General features: G+C 43.2%; 1 protein-coding gene across 1 annotated transcript in view; it reads right to left on the reverse strand.

Moving 5' to 3' along the window:
• ITPKA (inositol-trisphosphate 3-kinase A) overlaps positions 1-18,513 on the reverse strand; it is a 148,703-nt gene that overhangs the window by 42,656 nt on the left and 87,534 nt on the right. Inside the window, exon 3 of the mRNA XM_033950843.1 lies at positions 5,393-5,606. Within this exon, the coding sequence (XP_033806734.1) occupies positions 5,393-5,606 (214 nt within the window). The remainder of the gene's footprint in view (positions 1-5,392; positions 5,607-18,513) is intronic.

Below are 18,513 nucleotides of genomic sequence, written 5' to 3' on the forward strand. Positions count from 1 at the left end.
TGCTGCGACCTCAATGCCTGGGTGGAGTACCGAGATCAATGACAAAGTGACGCAGAGTGGCGCTGTATTTGGTAGAGAATGACAAGTCCTCACAAGAACTCAATTTCCCCGTCCCATCCACGCGAGTTTTGTCGCTGTCCCTATCCTTGCCCCATTCCTGTAAGCTGTGCCTTAACTGAACAGGCCTCGAACACTTATGATTTAAAGTGTTTAAGGCTTGTGCAGATGAGGACAGAGCTTGCAGCAATGGGGCAGGGATAGGAAAAGAACTCACCGGGATGGGATGGGAAAATGAGTTCCCACAGGGATGGGGAAAAATTTGTCCCCCTGTCATTTTAGCACATCACTTGGAGGGGCTGTGTTTAAGGCCGGCATTGGGTCCAATGCAGGAAGCATCGATGGAGGTTTTAGTATGCTAGAAAGCTCCTGCTGCAGTAGCCGCTGAAGTTGGTCCTGAACCATTGATGCTGGTACCGATCTTGGCACCGATGCAAAAGGTGCTGAAGCCTCTAGGAGTCATGATCTGGGTGAGTGCAGAGGTGAAGAACTATGTCAAGGAATGAGCAACTGAAGTGGAGGAGAATGATTGTCTTGACGTTGACGCTTGGGATGATGCATTTAGGTGGAAGAAGAACAAGAAGACTCAGAGGAAATTGACTGTAACCCATCCCTGTGTTTTCTCTTTTTCCTAACATTGGAGGATGGTGGTACTGATGTCAAGAATGCGGACGGTGGACCATGAAGAGGACTGACATGTTACTGTGCCGAGGGAGCCGATACAGGAGTTAATGCAGCTGTCAATGCCAGTATCAATGCTGGGGTGTAATGAGCATCAGAGTCAGAAGTCCTAGGCATATTTGATAGCTGCTTCTGCAACCTAACCAATCTGAGAAGAGCCAACTTGGGGATAAAACAGGGGTCCTTCCTCAGGCATATTCGATGCTTTCGATGTCGCACTGAAGAGCTTCTCATATTGAAGCTTCCTTGATTTTAATGTTTGCGTTTGTAAACGAACACAAAGACTGCAGATGATGTCCCAATGTTAAGGCCCAAAGCACTGAACACACTAAGAGTGTGAGTCAGTGGCCAAAATGGTCTGGTTACACTGAGAGCACTTCTTGAATTCGCTAGGCACCTTTGACATTGATGGAAACACAGCTGACACGAGGTCGAGTAGAAGAGTAACCGAAAATCATTGATGCTCCCATAAGAGGGCAAGGTCCGAAAAACAGAAATGTTCAAAAAAGAACAAAACCTATCAGAAATGTGAAAAATGAACAGAAAATAAGGAAAAATATATCGGGAAGGCACAAAAATGTAAAAATTGAGACACATGTTGAAGAGAACGCTGTGAAGCAATTTCTTATTTCCACAGGAAACTAAGATCCGATGATCCTGTGAGCCGACATTGGGCGGGGAGGCACTGGCGGTCTTAAAGTTTTAAAGTGACAATACACTTTTTCACTGTCTGTGCTAGGGCTCCATGGATGACATCACCCACATGTGAGAATATACTGCCTGCTTGTCCTTGGATAAGCACTGTTTTTTCTTTTGCCAGATGACAGGAACTACTGGAGTAATATCATACAACATGCACTATGCCTGGCAGCTGCAAACATGTATTTTCTGGGGCATGCCCTAGCTCGAATATTTGCCCTCCCCTTTCTTGGCTAGAATTACGCTACACGTGGAGGATCATTTCTCATTCAGTCTGCCACACATTAGAAGACTCCTTAACAATGCTCACTGCCTCTAATGCCAAGGGTATGCTCTGAGACAAAGTGCTATTTAATTTAGTTGCGGAGGGAGGGGTAAATTTTCCCAATTTTTATAGGCCTATATACTGCATCAGGGTATGTATTGGATCCTCCCCGAGCTCCCTGATTGGTTATATATTAATTGTAAATCTGTACAGCAGGATTAGCAGTTTATAAGCATCTGAAAGGCAATGAGCAAACAGTGTTCCTCTTAGTAAACTCTATGAAATAATCCTCAAACATTGTTCCCTACCAGCAGCTGGACTCTGGTGAGGGAGAGCAGAGTGGTGCTGGTGCATGAACCAGGAGCACCACATAGGCCCCCCTACAATCTAATCCATCCTGAATGTGCACAGACCAAGAACACTAGATGATCTTCTGGCAAGCCACCTAGCCCTTCTCGACAGGACATCACTGGCATACTTCATCCCTCTAGGGGGCTAAAGGTCAGAGAACCACCATCAATACCCCTATCCAAGATGTCAGGTTCCTTTTGCAGTATTTTATAAATATTCCAGTACCATATTTTATTATTTCTGGGAGCACAGCCATCTTCAGGTGTCTTTTGTAAGGATGAGTGGCTTTAGCTACTTTCAGTATGAAGCTGCTCCTAAACAGGCCAGACCAGACATCCTCACCTTTTTTTTTTTCTCTGTCCTTATACTGATACCTACAGAAAGTTATTCAAGAAGAGTCCCAGAGCTAAAACAGAACATGCAGAGCAAGCTTCTTTCATGTCAAAACTACAGCCAAACCTCTCAACTCTTTGTAATGTGCTTCAAATACATAGAGGCAATCAGTTCTACTTTCATCAATTTTCTAAATTTTAAAATTTACTATTATGCCTAAAGAAAATATCACAAAACTTGTCACTCACTGGTGACTCGACATCATGCACACTGTTCTATCCATAACATTTTTGGTTTTCCTTTTTAACCAAATATCTAATGTTCAAAATAGTTCCATTTGTCAAGAACATGCTTTTCTGTTTGGATCCTTTGGGGCTTCAGTTCACTCAGGACCAGAACTGAAATATGACATCATGAGCCTTCGGTTGCAGCCATCTGTTTACTTAAGGCTCCTTTTACAAAAGTGAACTAGCCGCTACCGCCTCCTTTTAAGCAGGCGGTAATTTTTCAGCTAGCGAGCACTAATCTTGTGCGTGCGCTAAAAACACTGGCACATCTTAGTAAAAGGAGCTCTTAGTGTGGGTATTGCAGGGTGCTCCTGGGCTAGGGGCTTGAAACCATACACAAGAGGTTCTTCCAAACCCTACAATCATATGACCTAAATCCAGCCACTAGGTGTCACCTTTGAGTGTTCATCATAAGTCTCTCCTCTGTGGACTGTGATAGCTGCTTCTGCAACCTAACCAATCTGAGAAGAGCCAACTTGGGGATTAAACAGGGGTCCTTCCTCATGGCAGTGCACAGCACAACCACAACCACCGGACCAGTTAACCAAGGTCACTCTTGAACTTTGTGATCTTTATTTTCACAGCTCTATCACTTTTGTTCTTAAGTGTGTTGTTTCATGCATGAATTAATGAAGAGGATATTTTAGGCTCCTGTTTTTATTTGTATACCGCCAATACCTCTTTGAAGTTCACAGCGGTTCACAAAAAATAAAGCATCCAATATTAGGTGCTTAGAAAACATCCCTAACTCTCCAAAAGGCTCACAATCTAATTAAAACACCTGAATAAATTACAGTAAAACCTTGGATTGCAAGTAACTTAGTTTGCAAGTGTTTTGCAAGATAAGCAAATCATTTTATTCAATTTTAACTTGATATACAAACAGTGTCTTGCAATACAAGTACATACAGTATACACACCTCACAACTGAGCCGATGGTTCTTTTCTCTCTGACACTGCAAGAGTGTAGTGACTGTTCTAAATGAGCGAGGTCTTGCAATACAAGTACGTATAGTATTTTGTATTAAAGTTTTTGGGTTGTGGAATGAATCATCTGAGTTTCCATTATTTCCTAAGGGGAAATTCATTTTGATATACGAGTGCTTTGGATTACAAGCATGCTTCTGGAACAAATTATGCTCGCAAACCAAGGTTTTACTGTACTTACATACTAAAAATACAAAAAATCAGAACAAAGGAAAAAAAAACAAAATAACAAAAATTAAATCAAAATAAAACAAAAAAGTAGATAAAGTTGAATGAACATAAAACCCAACAGAAATAAAACAGACTAAGGTAAAACCAAAATGAAATAATAAATAAAGTCCAGACAGTTCATGTGGATGAGCAGGGAGGACAAAACTTTATAGGAGGGAAACAATGATTTCACTAGCTAAAAAGAGATTATGTCCTTACCTTGATAATATCTTTTCTAGTAGTAGATAGGTGTGTCATTCTGGACAAGAGGGTTATCTCCCCATGACCACAAGCCATATGCAGAAGGAATCCATTCTGGCTTTGTTCTGTGATCTTCCTACTTCACTGGGAGTGAAGTAGGAAGATCACAGAACTACTGCCACTGTAGTTAATACCCAAGCAAATAAGAGCTCCAACGACATTATGTAAAGTAAGTTTCAAGTTTATTTCGGTTTGATATAACGCTTAGGACAGAAAATGGGAAATTTACCAAACAAATCAACTGTTCTGCTCAAACATACTAACACTTGAACACTCAATGAACAAATAACATCCAGCAGAAGCATCAAAGGAGCTCAGGTAGTATCTCTGTAGACACTAGAAACATATACAGAATTCTTCAGGCCCAAAGGGCTGACTGGCATCCAACATACAAACTTAGAGAAGAAACAGAATGAGACAGTAGGCAGGTGCAGCAAGGACAGGGCGGGGGTCCAGAATGACCGGCTCGAATACAGAAGGGAAAAACTACAGGTGGCAGAAGAGCTCCCAGTGAAATAGGAGGATCACAGAAAATATCCGGAGTGGATTCCTTCTGCATATGGCTCGCCATCATGGGGAGATAATCTGCTTGTCCAGAATGACACATCTATTGCACTGGAATAATGTTAATATATATAAGAACATAAGAGTTGCCATAGTGGGACACACCGCAGATCCATCAAGCCCAGGATCCTGTTTCCAACAGCGGCCAACCCAGGTCACAAGTACTTGACTTTCCAGTCATTAGTAGTGGTATAAAAGCTTTCAATAAACAATAAAGATCCCAAAGAGTAAAACATATTTTATACTGCTTATCCAGGAATAAGCAGTGGATATTATTTCTAGGACAAGCAGATATCCATCTTAATAATGGCCTATGGACTTCAATTTTAGGAAATTATCCAAACCTTTTTTAAACCCTGCTAAACTAACTGCTTATCTACAGAAAAAAATGTATAAAGTAGGGCCATTTAGTACCGCTCAGTTTCTGTACTGTTCACTATACATTACAGAAAACTTTAAAAAAAACCCAGGTTGTAGAACTTGGTATTCACAGACAAGAAAATTAAGAAATTAGTTAATTAAATCTGCTGAAGCTGGCATTTGCATTTCTGATCATTAGTAAAGAGCTCTGGTGCTCGTCAACCATATCCTCACAATCATCAGCAAAATCAAAGCCCATGTTCACTGAAAAACGAGAGCTCCTACAGTAAATTCATGCATGTTGTTGGAGAACAGGAATGATTTTTAGGAGACCCACCTGACTCCCATCTTACAGTCCATAACACAGGGTCCTTCAAAGTTGGTGAGCAAATCATCCAGTTGAATATAGAATTCATCATCTCTCTCTACCACCCCATGGTAGGCAGGAATACAGCAGTACAGGGAATCATTCATCAGTAGTTCAAAACACGCCTTCTCATTCTCTGAGAAGCGTTTTAGAATTGTCCCAGAAGCAGCTGCTTTGAAGCTCCCTGCAAAACAAACATGATGCATTGTATGCCTTCAGAAAATATCATGCATCCACTTCATTTGTCTAAAAAAGCAGACGACAATGGCAGAGAAAAATATATTGAAATATTTATGAAGTAGCTCTTGGAAGCTCTTACCAAGTGCATCCACCACCATGTGCACAAAATGATAAAAGGGTATTAAACAACCTTCAGCTTTGCTCTCTCCCCCTCCCTTCATGCAATTAATTTTCAAGCTGTTATTATACCCTTCCTCAGAGTGAGTGGAGGAGTAGCCTAATGGTTAGTGCAGCAGCCTGAGAGCCTGGAGAACTACAGTTCATTGTGACTCTAGGTAAGTCTCTTAGGGCTAGATTCACTAAGCAAACCGATCATGTACCAATCGGTTTGCGACCCCTTTGTGACCCAATTTTCCTCCGGCCTGATTCACTAACCTTTGCCCGATCATCCTCCGATCCAATCCGTACATAAAAATGAGAGGATTGGTATTAAAATGTAGGCAGGCAGCGATTCACAAAACAAATCTTGAAAACCGACTGGGTTGGCCGATCAACAAAAGAAGCAGCTGCTTTCCAACTACATCTTGCTCTCTCGGCCTGGATTCTCCTGTCTGCTCTCCTGCCCCGAATCTTGTCTCATCGCCCTGCTCCCCTCTCCTGCCCGACTCTGCTCCCCTACCCCGAATCTCTCCTGCCGCCCCGAATCTCATCCTCTCGCCACCCCGACTGTCCTGCCATTCCCCGCACGGGCTCATGAAGAAAAGTAAAGCCAAAAAGTTAAAAAAAAAAATATCGCTGCTCTTTAAGCATGCGCAAACCATCTACAGATAGTCTGCTCATGCTCACGGATCGCTGTTAAGCAATCCGATTCAGTTGGTTGGGGGCGTGATTCCAATTGCCCTCATTTGCATGAGGGTGATTGGTGAATCAGCCCGCCGGACACGGATCCGATCCGATCCAATCCGTGCCCTTAGTGAATCTAGGCCTTAACCCTTCTTTTCTCCAGGTACAAAATAAGTAGCTGTATATAAAAAATGTAAACTGTTTTGATTGTAGCCACAGAAAGGTGATATATCATGTCCTGCCGTCACATTCATGAGAACAGATTACTTAAGATATGTAAACAGTGTGCACTGCTGTGGGCTCAGTAAGCTGGAGACCCCCTGCTCCCAGTGTGCATTGTTGCAGCTCAGTGGGCTGAAGCCCCTCTTCTCCTGCTGCTTCTTCTTGTGTATGTGTAGAAAAGCAGACCCCATTGTTAGCTAACACATGGCTTAGAAAGCATTGTTGTCACATTAGGTTTTTACTTTTGTATCCACTAGTCTAATTACAGCTCAGTGAGATAAATTGGAGTACAGTATTATAACTCAGCACAGAACATATGTGCTAAACACTCCTGGCTTTCCCTATATCTAGGATTCTATGAGAGAAGAAATCCTTGAGGACATCAGAACTGTGAGTTTGTTTAAGGAATCACAGAGTCCAGCCTGGTAATACAATACTCCCCCGTGAATTTGCGGATCAGAATTCACAGACTCAGTCATTCGTGGTTTTTCCCTCCGCAGGAAGACTTTCCTAGAAGATGCTTCACAGGCTCATGATGTTCTTTACCAGGTACGAGTATGGTCTATAATGAACTGCGGCACGGACGGATGGAGTTGCCTTAGTATCTTTACAAAAACCAATTACAGAGGGAAGGGTAAATTTTCCCAATTTTTATAGATATCATCAAGCCTATATTTTGCACCAAGGTATGTATTGGGTCCTCCCAGAGCCCATTGAAAATATCCCAGATTGGTTATGGTTGGAATGGCGACTCATTTTTCCTCTGCGATTATGCCATGTTCTCAGTATCAAAATGCCTAGATTATATAAAGAAAACAGAATACTAGTAGATACGTGGAAAACATTACGATATGTCAATAATTTAACACCTATTCCAATTCACAAATCAACAAATCAAACTATATGGCTAAACTCCAAGATTCAAATTGGAGGATTTAAGATCATCTGGAAGCATTGGATGATAGCAGGAATACATACTTTAGAGGATGTTATCTAATGATAAGCTGCTTGGCTTTTCACAGTTGCAACATAAATTTGGACTTAATAAATCACAAAGTTTTAGATGGTTGCAACTGAAGCAGGCCATTCAGGTGGGGTTCCCTGAATGGAAAAATTTAAATAATCAATATAGTTTGGTATTCTTGTGCTTTCAGGTAGACTTCCTGGGGCACCAGGCCACACAGTGGTATAAATTGTTAGCTGGATTGATAAATAAGAAACCAAAAACTGGTCTTAGGGACATTTGGAGTATTGAGATTAAGCACCAAATTTCTGCATCTCAATGGCCACGAATCTGGACTTGGAGGTTGAGATGTACAATGTCAGCATCTATATGTTTTTTTCTGTTACATAGAGCATTATGGACCCCTGTTCGGTTACAAAAGTTAGATAGCTCTAAGTCAAATAAATGTTGGCATTGTCATCTCGAAGAAGGGACTTTAGATCATTTATTGTTCTATTGTCCACTTATTTTGGTTTTTTTGGAATTCAATATGGGGCCAAATAAATTGTTTGTTGGAAAATCCAGTGGCATTGTCTTATGATACTGTGTTATTTGGCATGTCAATGAGAGCTAAAAGTCAAATATCATCTAAGAACAACAGACTTTTATTAATAATGACAGGAGTCGCCATACAACAAATTACAAGCAATTGGAAGAATTGGAAGAAGCTTAACTATAGTTTTTGGTGGAAGTCATTGTGTCATATGTATAAAATGGAAAGAACATTAGCCATTCAGAAAGGGAATTTTAAGAAATTTCAGGAGATTTGGGAGCCATTAGAAAAATATTGTAACGTCCAATCATTGTTTTCCCCTATAAACATACACATCCGGGAGGGGGTTGGTTTGATAGGATAATAAATTTAGATATATTGAATTGAGGGTCATTATAGAAATTATACATGTCAGTCATTGTGATTGTTTAGGAGGAAGGGGGGAATAATTTTGAAATAGATATTAATAGAATATTAAGTGTGGTATTGAATTTAAAATGTTGTATTTATTGTTACACTTATTGTAAGATTTGAAAATAATAAAGAATTGGAAAAAAAAAGATTGTGTTTCGGCATGTCTGCATGCATCAGAGGTTCACCATCATCTACAAACGAAAACAGAAGGACGCAAACATAATATAAAGAAATAATGTACACACACAATTTTAAATGAAACAACACTGGACTTGAACAATGTTACGTATACATGAATGTACATGAATGGTAAAAAAAAAAACCAAACCAAAAAAAACAACCAATCGTGTAAAAATTAAAATTTGATGTACCTGTGTGAAAATTAATGTATGAGATAATATGACGAACGTAACACAATGGACAATATAAATTCCATATAGTAGATATGAATATGTGAACATGCAGGTTTTAAAAAATAAAGGAAGTGAAGGTGAAATATTAATGTGCAAACTTTCAAAATACAGTAAATAAGGAAATTTGCTATCAATAAGTATTCTGATAAAACAGTGGCAAACCAATGAATAAGAGAAGAGGATGATGTGAGATAACATAATTAAAACAATTATGTGTAATGAAAGTGTTAGTAACATGATAATTATCATTTTGTAAAAAAAGGAGAGAATAAGATATGAGTGTGCTGATGCTGAAAACAAATTGTAAAGATGTGAATTGCATCTTATTAAAGAGTGAAAGAAAAAAGCATCATGAACCTATACCAACACACTAAAAAAGTACACTATAGGGCTAAGAATTAAAACAGAACAAAATGTATTACAAAAAGGCACAATAAACCACACCCAGCTCACATAAAGCAAATCTGTCTAAAAGTGTTTCTAAAAAATGTGCATAAATAAAACTAAAATGCAAAAAAATACCCATCAGAAAGACTTTCATGAAATCCTAGTCATCACAATCCATTGTCTACAACAGTTTCTCAACTTCTTCAAGCCAAATACCCCCTAAATCTAACAAATATCAACCGAGTACCCTCGCCCAAGCTCCGTCTCAGACCCAACCCCCATAATAATAGTACTAATTGTAATACAATTTCTTCCATTCATTTTTCATATACACACATTATTATTAATACATAATGGTAACCACAAAATAAAAAAAAACACAAAGCAAACTGTACACAGAGAAAATGTTAATTATCATTTACATTCGATTTTTTTTTTTACCGAGATCAAGGCAGATGACTTTAAAATATGCAATGTCACATCAGAACTATAGAAAAATAGACAAATATAGTGCAAAATATAGACAGCAGCTATAAAATCTCAAAACTGATACATTTTGATCACTAAATTGAAAATAAAATCATTTTTCCTACCTTTGTTGTCTAGTGATTTCATGAGTCTGGTTGCACTTCCTTTTGACTGTGCATCTAATATTTCTTTCTTTCTGCCTCCTGCATGTTTCCTCTCCTCCGGACCTCATTTATTCCCCAACCAACATCTCTCTCTGTCCCTCCTTTTCTTCCTCTCTCCTCCACCCCATTGGCAACATGAATCCCTCTCTGTCTCTCACTGTCCTCTCTTTCCCTCCCTTGCTGCAAAGGGAGTGTGGAAAGAGAGAGAGATCCAGGGTGCATCTCTCCCACTCCCTCTACTGCCACATCCAACATTTCTCCCTCCTTTCCACCAATCCGATATTTCTTTCTCTCTGCCTTCTGCACGCCTCCTCTCCTCCAGCCTGTCATAAGAATAGCCTTACTGGGTGGGTAGGGGGGGGATTTACAAGGTTATTTTAAATGAGATAAATTATTGATAATCTTAAAGTATTAATGTTTATGGATTATTAATTATAGGGGTGGAAGGGTTAAAATGTTTGGTTAGACATATTTGTTAGTGCTTTTATTGTATTATTATATGTGTGTTTATTTGCTAATGCACTATGATTGTTTTTAAAATTAATAAAGTTTTTTTAAAAAAAAGAATAGCCTTACTGGGTCAGACCAATGGCCCCCTTTGTTTAATTTAAATTAATTATTTATAAATTGAGTATAGCCACTGCCTACAAATCTAAAGTGGACATATTTTCTCTTTTTCTTTTTTGATGTGCTTTGGTTATAGGTTCATGATATTCTTTTCTTTCACTCTTTAATTAGATGCAATTCACATGTCTACAATCTGTTTTCAGCATCAGCACACTCATATCTTATTCTCTCCTTTTTTCACAAAGTGATAATTATCATGTTACTAGACGCTTTCATCACACATAATTGTTTTAATTATGTTATCTCACATCATCCTATTCTCTTTTACTGCATATTGGTTTGCCACTATTTTATCTGAATGCTTCTTAATGGAACATTGTTTCCTAGAAACATAGAAACATGATGGTAGATAAAGGTCAAATGGCCCATCAAGTCTGCCCATCCACAGCATCCACCTGCTCCTCCTCTCCCTGAAAGATCCCATGTGCCTGTCCCACACTTTCTCAAATTCAGACACTGTGTTTGTCTCTACCACCTCTACCTGGAGACTATTCCACATATCTGTCACCCTTTCTATAAAAAAGTATTTCCTTAGATTACTCTGGAGCCTATCACATCTTAACTTCATCCTATGCCCTCTTATTCCAGAGCTTCCTTTCAAATTAAAGAGACTCATCTTAGGTTCATTTATGCCATGTAGGTAATTAAACATCTCTATCATAAATCCCCTCTCCCGCCTTTCCTCCAAAGTATACATATTGAGATCTTTAAGTCTGTACCCATATGCCTTATGACGAAGACCACAGACCATTTTAGTAGCCTTCCTCTGTTTATATCTTTTGAAGGTGCCGTCTCAGAATGAGAGGGCATAGGATGAAGTTAAATACAGTACTTTTTTTACAGAAAGGGTGCTAGATGCCTGGAAGTGTCTCCCGGAAGAAGTGGTAGACACAGAGACTGTGTCTGAATTCAAAAAGCCTGGGATAGGCACGTGGGGTCTCTTAGTAAGAGGAAGAGATAACGGTTACTACGGATGGGTAGACTGGATGGGCCATCATGTTTCGACGTTTCTTTGTACATTCAGGTATGTAAAATTGTTCAAGTCCAGTGTTATTTCTGGACGTGATCCCCTTCTTTATCATTCCTAGCATTCTGTTCGCCCTTTTCATCGCCGCTGCGCATTGCGCGGATGGCTTCATCAACTTGTCGATCAGAACTCCCAAGTCTCTTTCCTGGGAGGTCTCTCCAAGTCCTGTCCCGGACATCCTGTATTCATGCATGAGATTTTTGTTACCAACATACATCACTTTACACTTATCCACGTTGAACCTCATCTGCCATGTCGATGCCCATTTCTCGAGCTTGATTACCGTATTTTCACGCATATAATGCGCGCGTTATACACGATTTTACAAACCGTGCATAACCATGCGCGTTATAGGCGTGAGCGCGTTTTACAACTTTTTTTTAACATAGTTCCCCCCCCCCGACATCCGATTCACCCTGCAGGACCGCTCGCACCCCCAACCCCAAGGACCGCTCGCACTCGCACCCCGAAGGACCGCTCGCACCCCCACAGCCTCCCCACCCCCCCATCATGGAGAAGCTCCTACCGTTGTCCTGCTGCTTCCTCTGCCGGCGATCCCGGCCCTTCTGTGAGCCCTGCGTCTGCTGCTTCCTCTTCCGGCGGTCCCGGCCCTTCTGTGAGCCCTGCGTCTGCTGCTTCCTCTTCCGGCGGTCCCGGCCCTTCTGTGAGCCCTGTGCCTGCGCTGCTTCCTCTTCCGGCGGTCCCACCCTTTCTCTGGACCGCTGGAAGAGGAAGCAGCGCAGGGCTCACAGAAGGGCCGGGACCACCGGAAGAGGAAGCAGCAGACGCAGGGCTCACAGAAGGGCCGGGACCGCCAGAAGAGGAAGTAGCAGACGCAGGCTCACAGAAGGGCCGGGACCGCCGGCAGAGGAAGCAGCAGGACAACGGTAGGAGTTTCTCCATGATGGGGGGGGAGGCTGTGGGGGTGCGAGCGGTCCTTCGGGGTGGGGGTGCGAGCGGTCCTGTGGGGGGGGGTGAATCGGACGTCGGGGGGGGGGCATCAGGCTTTCAGGGTGGGGACAGGACTTCAAGGGGGAGAGGAGAGTCGGGGCGGGTGAAAGGAGAGTCGGGGCGGGCGAAAGGAAAGTCGGGCGGCGACGGGAGAGTCGGGGTGGCATGCACGGTATACGGGTGTGCGCGGTATATAAAAATTTCTTTACATAAATTTGTGTTCCCCGCGCGCTATACCCGTGTGCGCGTTTTACATGTGTGCATGGCATATGAGTGAAAATACGGTATGTCACGTTGCAGAACTTCGCAATCCCCCTGTTATCTTCACTACTCTGAATAACTTTGTATCGTCCACAAATTTAATCACCTCACTCGTCGTACCAATGTCCAAATCGTTTATAAAGATAGATCTGCCTTTGCTGAAACCGTGCTGGCTGGTCCTCATCAGACCGTGTCCGTCAAGGAGATCAATGATGCGGTCCTTTATCAGCACCTCTACCGTCTCTCCCGGTACTGAGGTCAGACTCACCAATCTGTAGTTTCCCGGATCTCCCCTCGAACCTTTTTTGGAGATCGGTGTAACATTCCCCACCTTCCAGTCTTCCGGAATCTTTCCCGATTTGATCGACAGATTGGCTATTAGTTGAAACAGTTCAGCTATAGTCCCTTTCAGTTCCTTGATGACCCTCGGATGGATGCCATCCAGTCCCGGGAATTTATCACTCTTAAGCCTATCGATCTGCCTGCATACCTCTTCTAGACTGATCATCAACCCTGTCAGTTTCCTGTCTTCGTTTCCAGCATATAGCCTGATGGGTTCCGGTATTCTGTGTATATTCTCTTCAGATGAAAAAAAAAGGTGTTCAGTTTGTCGGCGATTGCTTTGTCCTCCTTTAGCACTCCCTTTATTCCATGGTCATTCAATGGTCCCACCGCTTCCTTCGTGGGTCGTTTCCCCTTAATATATCGAAAGAACGGCTTGAAGTTTTTCGCCTCCTTGGCTATTTTTTCCTCGTAGTCTCTTTTGGCCCCTTTTACCGCCTTATGGCACCTGTGTTGATGTTGTTTGTGCTTATTCCAGTTTTCGTTCGTTCTTGATATACTTAAACAAAGTTTTCTTGTCTCTGATCGCTTCCTTCACCGCTACAGTGAGCCACGCCGGTTCCTTGTTCTTTTTCCTCTTAGATCCCTTGTTGATATGCAGAACATGTCGGTTTTGCACTAGAGAGTTGCGCGGGGACAGAAATCCCACCCGTCCCCACCCGTCCCCGCCAAAGTCCCACCCGTCCCCACCCGTCCCCGTGAGGACTCCCACCCGTCCCCGCGAGGAATCCCTCCGTCCCCACCCGTCCCCGCGAGGAATCCCTCCGTCCCCGCCCGTCCCCGCGAGGAATCCCCTACGTCCCCGCGAGGAATCCCCTATGTCCCCGCCCGTCCCTATAAACTACAGAAATAGTTATTTCATTTAATTATGCTACTGAATTAAACCCATTTAAAAATAAGCAAAAAGACTTTATTAATTTGGAAATATTAATTGGGAAGAATATATACTTTGTAAACGGGTTTCTACCAGAGCCTCTAATGTTTATAAATTTTTATCAACACAACTAATATACTACTTTATCCTTAAGCAAAAAAAAAAAAAGAATTTTTTTCCTACCTTTGTTGCCTAGTTTATGCTTTCTTCATATTCTCATTCAATTCCTTCCATCCACTGCCTCTCTTCTCTCTGTGTCTTCCATTTGCTCTGTTACTGTGCCTCTCCCTTTCTCCCCCCTCCCAAATTGGTCTGGCACCCATCTTTTTCCTTCCACTCCCCCCATAGTCTGGCACCTCTGTCTTCTTCCCTGCCAGGGTCTTCTCCCCATTCCCTCTTCCCCATTTCCTTCCAGTGTCCTTCTCCCCCACCATCTTCCCCATGTCCTGTCAGGCAGCATCCTTCTCCCCCCTCTGCCTTCCCCATGTCCTTTCAGCGTCCTTCTCCCCCTCTGTCTTCCCCATGTCCTTTCAGCGGCCTTCTCCCCCCTCTGTCTTCCCCATATCCTTTCAGCGGCCTTCTCCCCCCCTGTTTTCCCCATTTCCTTTCAGTGGCCTTCTCCACCCCTGTTTTCCCCATGTCCTTTCAGTGGCATTCTCCACCCCTTTGTCTTCCCCAGTGCTTTCAGGGTCCTTCACCCCCCTCTGTCTTCCACATGTGCTTTCAGCATCCTTCCCCCCCTCCTCCCGTTTACCCCATGTCCTTTCAGCGTCCTTCTCCACCCCTTTGTCTTCCCCAGTGCTTTCAGCGGCCTTCTCCCCCCTTAAGCGTCTTTTCTTCTCCACTCCACCTTTCCTCCCTCCCTGCCCCTTACCTTTGTGGCGTTTCCGCACCCGACCGACAACAGAACAGGCCCGGTCGGACAAATCTCCCTGTCCTGTAGCCGCGAATCTAAATTACCTTCTTACAGCAGCTGGAGTATTGAAGCTGCTGTAAGAGGTAATTTAGATTCGCGGCTACAGGGCAGGGAGGTTTGTCGGCCGGGCCTGTTGTCGGTCGATCGGGGGACCTGACCGGCTGTGCACATTCTTCGGGGCGAACCGCCCCCTCCCCCCTCTTTCGTTCGCCATTGCCTTCTTCCTACCTGCCCTGCCGCACACAGCCGACCGGAAGTCTTCCTGATATCAGCGCTGACGTCGGAGGAAGGGAGGGCTTTGCTTAAGCCCTCCCTCCGACGTCAGCGCTGACATCGGGAAGACTTCCGTTCGGCTGTGTGCTGCGACAGTGCAGGTAAGGAGGAGGAGACTACCCTCGCGGCTCGAATGCAGTGCACTGCGATCCAACCCCGCAGGAACCCCGCGACCCTCGGAGGCGTCCCCACGGGATCCCCGCGACCCTAGGGGGCGTCCCCATGGGATCCCCGCGACCCTAGGGGGCGTCCCCACGGGATCCCCGTGACCCAAAGGGGGAACCCGCGGGATCCCCGCGGGTCCCGCGGGATTCCCGTCATCCCCGTTCCCGTGCAGCTCTCTATTTTGCACCTCGGTGACTGTGTCCTTAAAAAGGGACCAAGCTTGCTCTAGCGTTTTTACAGTGCTTATCCTCTTCTTGGATTATACGAATGAGACATGAGGTCAGTGGTGTAGTAAGGGGGGGGCAAACCACCCCGTGTGCCGTCTTACCGGGGGGGGCACTGGCACCTCTCTTCCTCTCCATCCCCCCTCCCTCTTTAAATGTTTGCCAGCATGAGCAGCGTCTTCCACTTGCAGCTCGAGCCAGTGTTGGCTCCTTCTGACGTCACTTCCTGGCTGCAGGACTAGGACATGACGTCAGAAGGGTGTCGAGGCCAGTGCTAGCAGCAGGTGGAAGATGCTGCTCGCACTGGTTCAAGAGGTATGAGAGGGGCAGGGTGGGGCGCTGGAGCGTCAGAAGGAGTCGGGGGCACTCAAGCAGCGGGAAAAAGTGAGGGGACATTGTGATGCCGGGCTCCACTGCCCCGGGCGCCAACCTCCCTCGCTATGTCACTGCATGAGATACTAAGCACTCATGCTACATTAATGATAGCTGCATTCCTACAGGAGGCTTGGTTTATATCTGTTGATGTGCACTGCCAGATGCAGACAGCCCCAGGTGAATCATTAAGCAGAAACCCAAGGCCAAGAGCCAGGCAGCTCTGTTGCACACACTGCTCCAGGTGCTGCAGTATGCACCTAATCTCATTGTCTACTAGTACAGAGTGTTTTTCAAAAGTTACTCTAACCTTGTTTGAAACGCACCAAGAAAAAATGTATGTTTCAAGGCAACATAATCTCAGATTAGACTAAAAGAGAAGCTACCCTGCAGGCTTCACCCACATAGGGAGGAATCCTGTCTGTCAGCAGAATCTGAAGCTGACAGATGCTGGGTGTTTACTGTCTGTTCACCGAAAGGGTGATTCTCGCTTCTCACCTCTGGCCTTCTGTAAATGAAGTCAGCATTGGCTTGTTGTTTACTTCCTTTCTTGGTGCCTTACACATATTTGACTTTCAGTTTTGACAGCTGTGTTAGTAACAATGCATCGAGACTCACTTTTTGTTAATGAGACTACATTATTCTTTTGTGTACAAGGTTCAGTAGAAGAAATGAGTCTAGCAAATCTGGAGCTCTATCTGAAGGTTGATCTGCTAGACAGGGAGCCCCATTCTGCCATCTTTTTAAAGGATCACAGAGTCACGAAAGCAATTTAGTTCAACTATTCATGAAGTATATCCTTATTGAGGACCGTTTGGGGTATCAGACAACCCGACAAACAACTTAGTTTGAAGGGAGAAATTCTTCATTTGCCCCACGGAACCTCCTCCTCCGTTTTATCTTTTTTACTTTGCTTATTTCATTATAAGTTATTTTTTCTGTCAATGTTAATTATCTTATCGTTTCATATGAACATATATAAGGTTACTTAGCTTTCAGCATTAGCTTAAAATCAATCCCCTGAACGCCAACGCGTTTCGGATGTCTTTGTCAAGGCGACATGGGGAGATTTATAGTAAACATGCACAGCGTACCGCCAACCGGCCTTTCTAAGCCGGTTGGCGGTACGCTGTGCATGTTTACTATAAATCTCCCCATGTCGCCTTGACAAAGACATCCGAAACGCGTTGGCGTTCAGGGGATTGATTTTAAGCTAATGCTGAAAGCTAAGTAACCTTATATATGTTCATATGAAACGATAAGATAATTAACATTGACAGAAAAAATAACTTATAATGAAATAAGCAAAGTAAAAAAGATAAAACGGAGGAGGAGGTTCCGTGGGGCAAATGAAGAATTTCTCCCTTCAAACTAAGTTGTTTGTCGGGTTGTCTGATACCCCAAACGGTCCTCAATAAGGATATACTTCATGAATAGTTGAACTAAATTGCTTTCGTGACTCTGTGATTCTTTGGTGTGCATGACTTTTGAGATCACCCATTAAAAGATTATTTGATAGATTATATCTTTTTAAAGGAACATTTAGAACTTAAGCCTATGTAATATTCTTGACATTTTATATCCAGCTAAGAGTGCCATGCCATGGTCTTTATAGCAGTTGGAAGGAGTTTGTAGCTTCCATCTTTATTTTTTTTTAAATAAGAATAAAACATGCAAGGCAGGCTTATCCATTAGGCAAGACTAGGTGGTTGCCTATGGCAACAGTTTGTAGGAAGCATCAAGAGCAGTGCAATTAAAGCAAAAGAATAGATCCTGGCAACCAAAAAAAAAGCACAAAGATTCAGTGTTTCTCAACTCAGTTCTTGAGGCACACCTAGTACCATCAGGTTTTCAGGATATCCACAATGAATATACATGAGATGGATTTGCATGCACTGCCTCCTTGGTATAAACAGGCAGTCCCCAGGTTAAGAACGAGTTATGTTTTTAAAGCTGTTCTTAAGTCGGATTTGTATGTAACGCAGAACTTGTAGATTTAAGATTCTTGCTGCTTCCCTCTGCTCCCAGCTGACAAAAGGGTTAATTGTCCCTACCAGTGTTCCCTCTTAGGTACAGTATGCACAACCACACGCTTAATGTGGCCATGCATCATTCCTGAATCTGCTACAGGAGAAGTGTAGGAGTCTATGCCACTGGAAATATTGTTCAGTGAAATTAAATGAAGCCACGACCACATTCTTAAGTACAAGTCATACTTAAGTTGGGTGTCTGTAACTCGGGGACTGTCTGTATCTCATGAATATTCATTGTGGATATCCTGAAACCCTGATAGGACTAGGTATGCCTTAAGAACTGGGTCGAGAAGCACTGGTTTAACTTGTAGGAAAGATGGGCAATTTTCAAAAAAGCAACTTAGCCAGATAAATTACTTTTAGAAATTGTCCTTGGTGTGTATGTACCGGTATCTCTCTCTCTCACACACACACACACACACACACATATAAAAGAAAG

This window comes from Geotrypetes seraphini, chromosome 7 (genome assembly GCF_902459505.1).
Source record: "Geotrypetes seraphini chromosome 7, aGeoSer1.1, whole genome shotgun sequence".
In the NCBI taxonomy this organism is placed as follows: domain Eukaryota; kingdom Metazoa; phylum Chordata; class Amphibia; order Gymnophiona; family Dermophiidae; genus Geotrypetes; species Geotrypetes seraphini.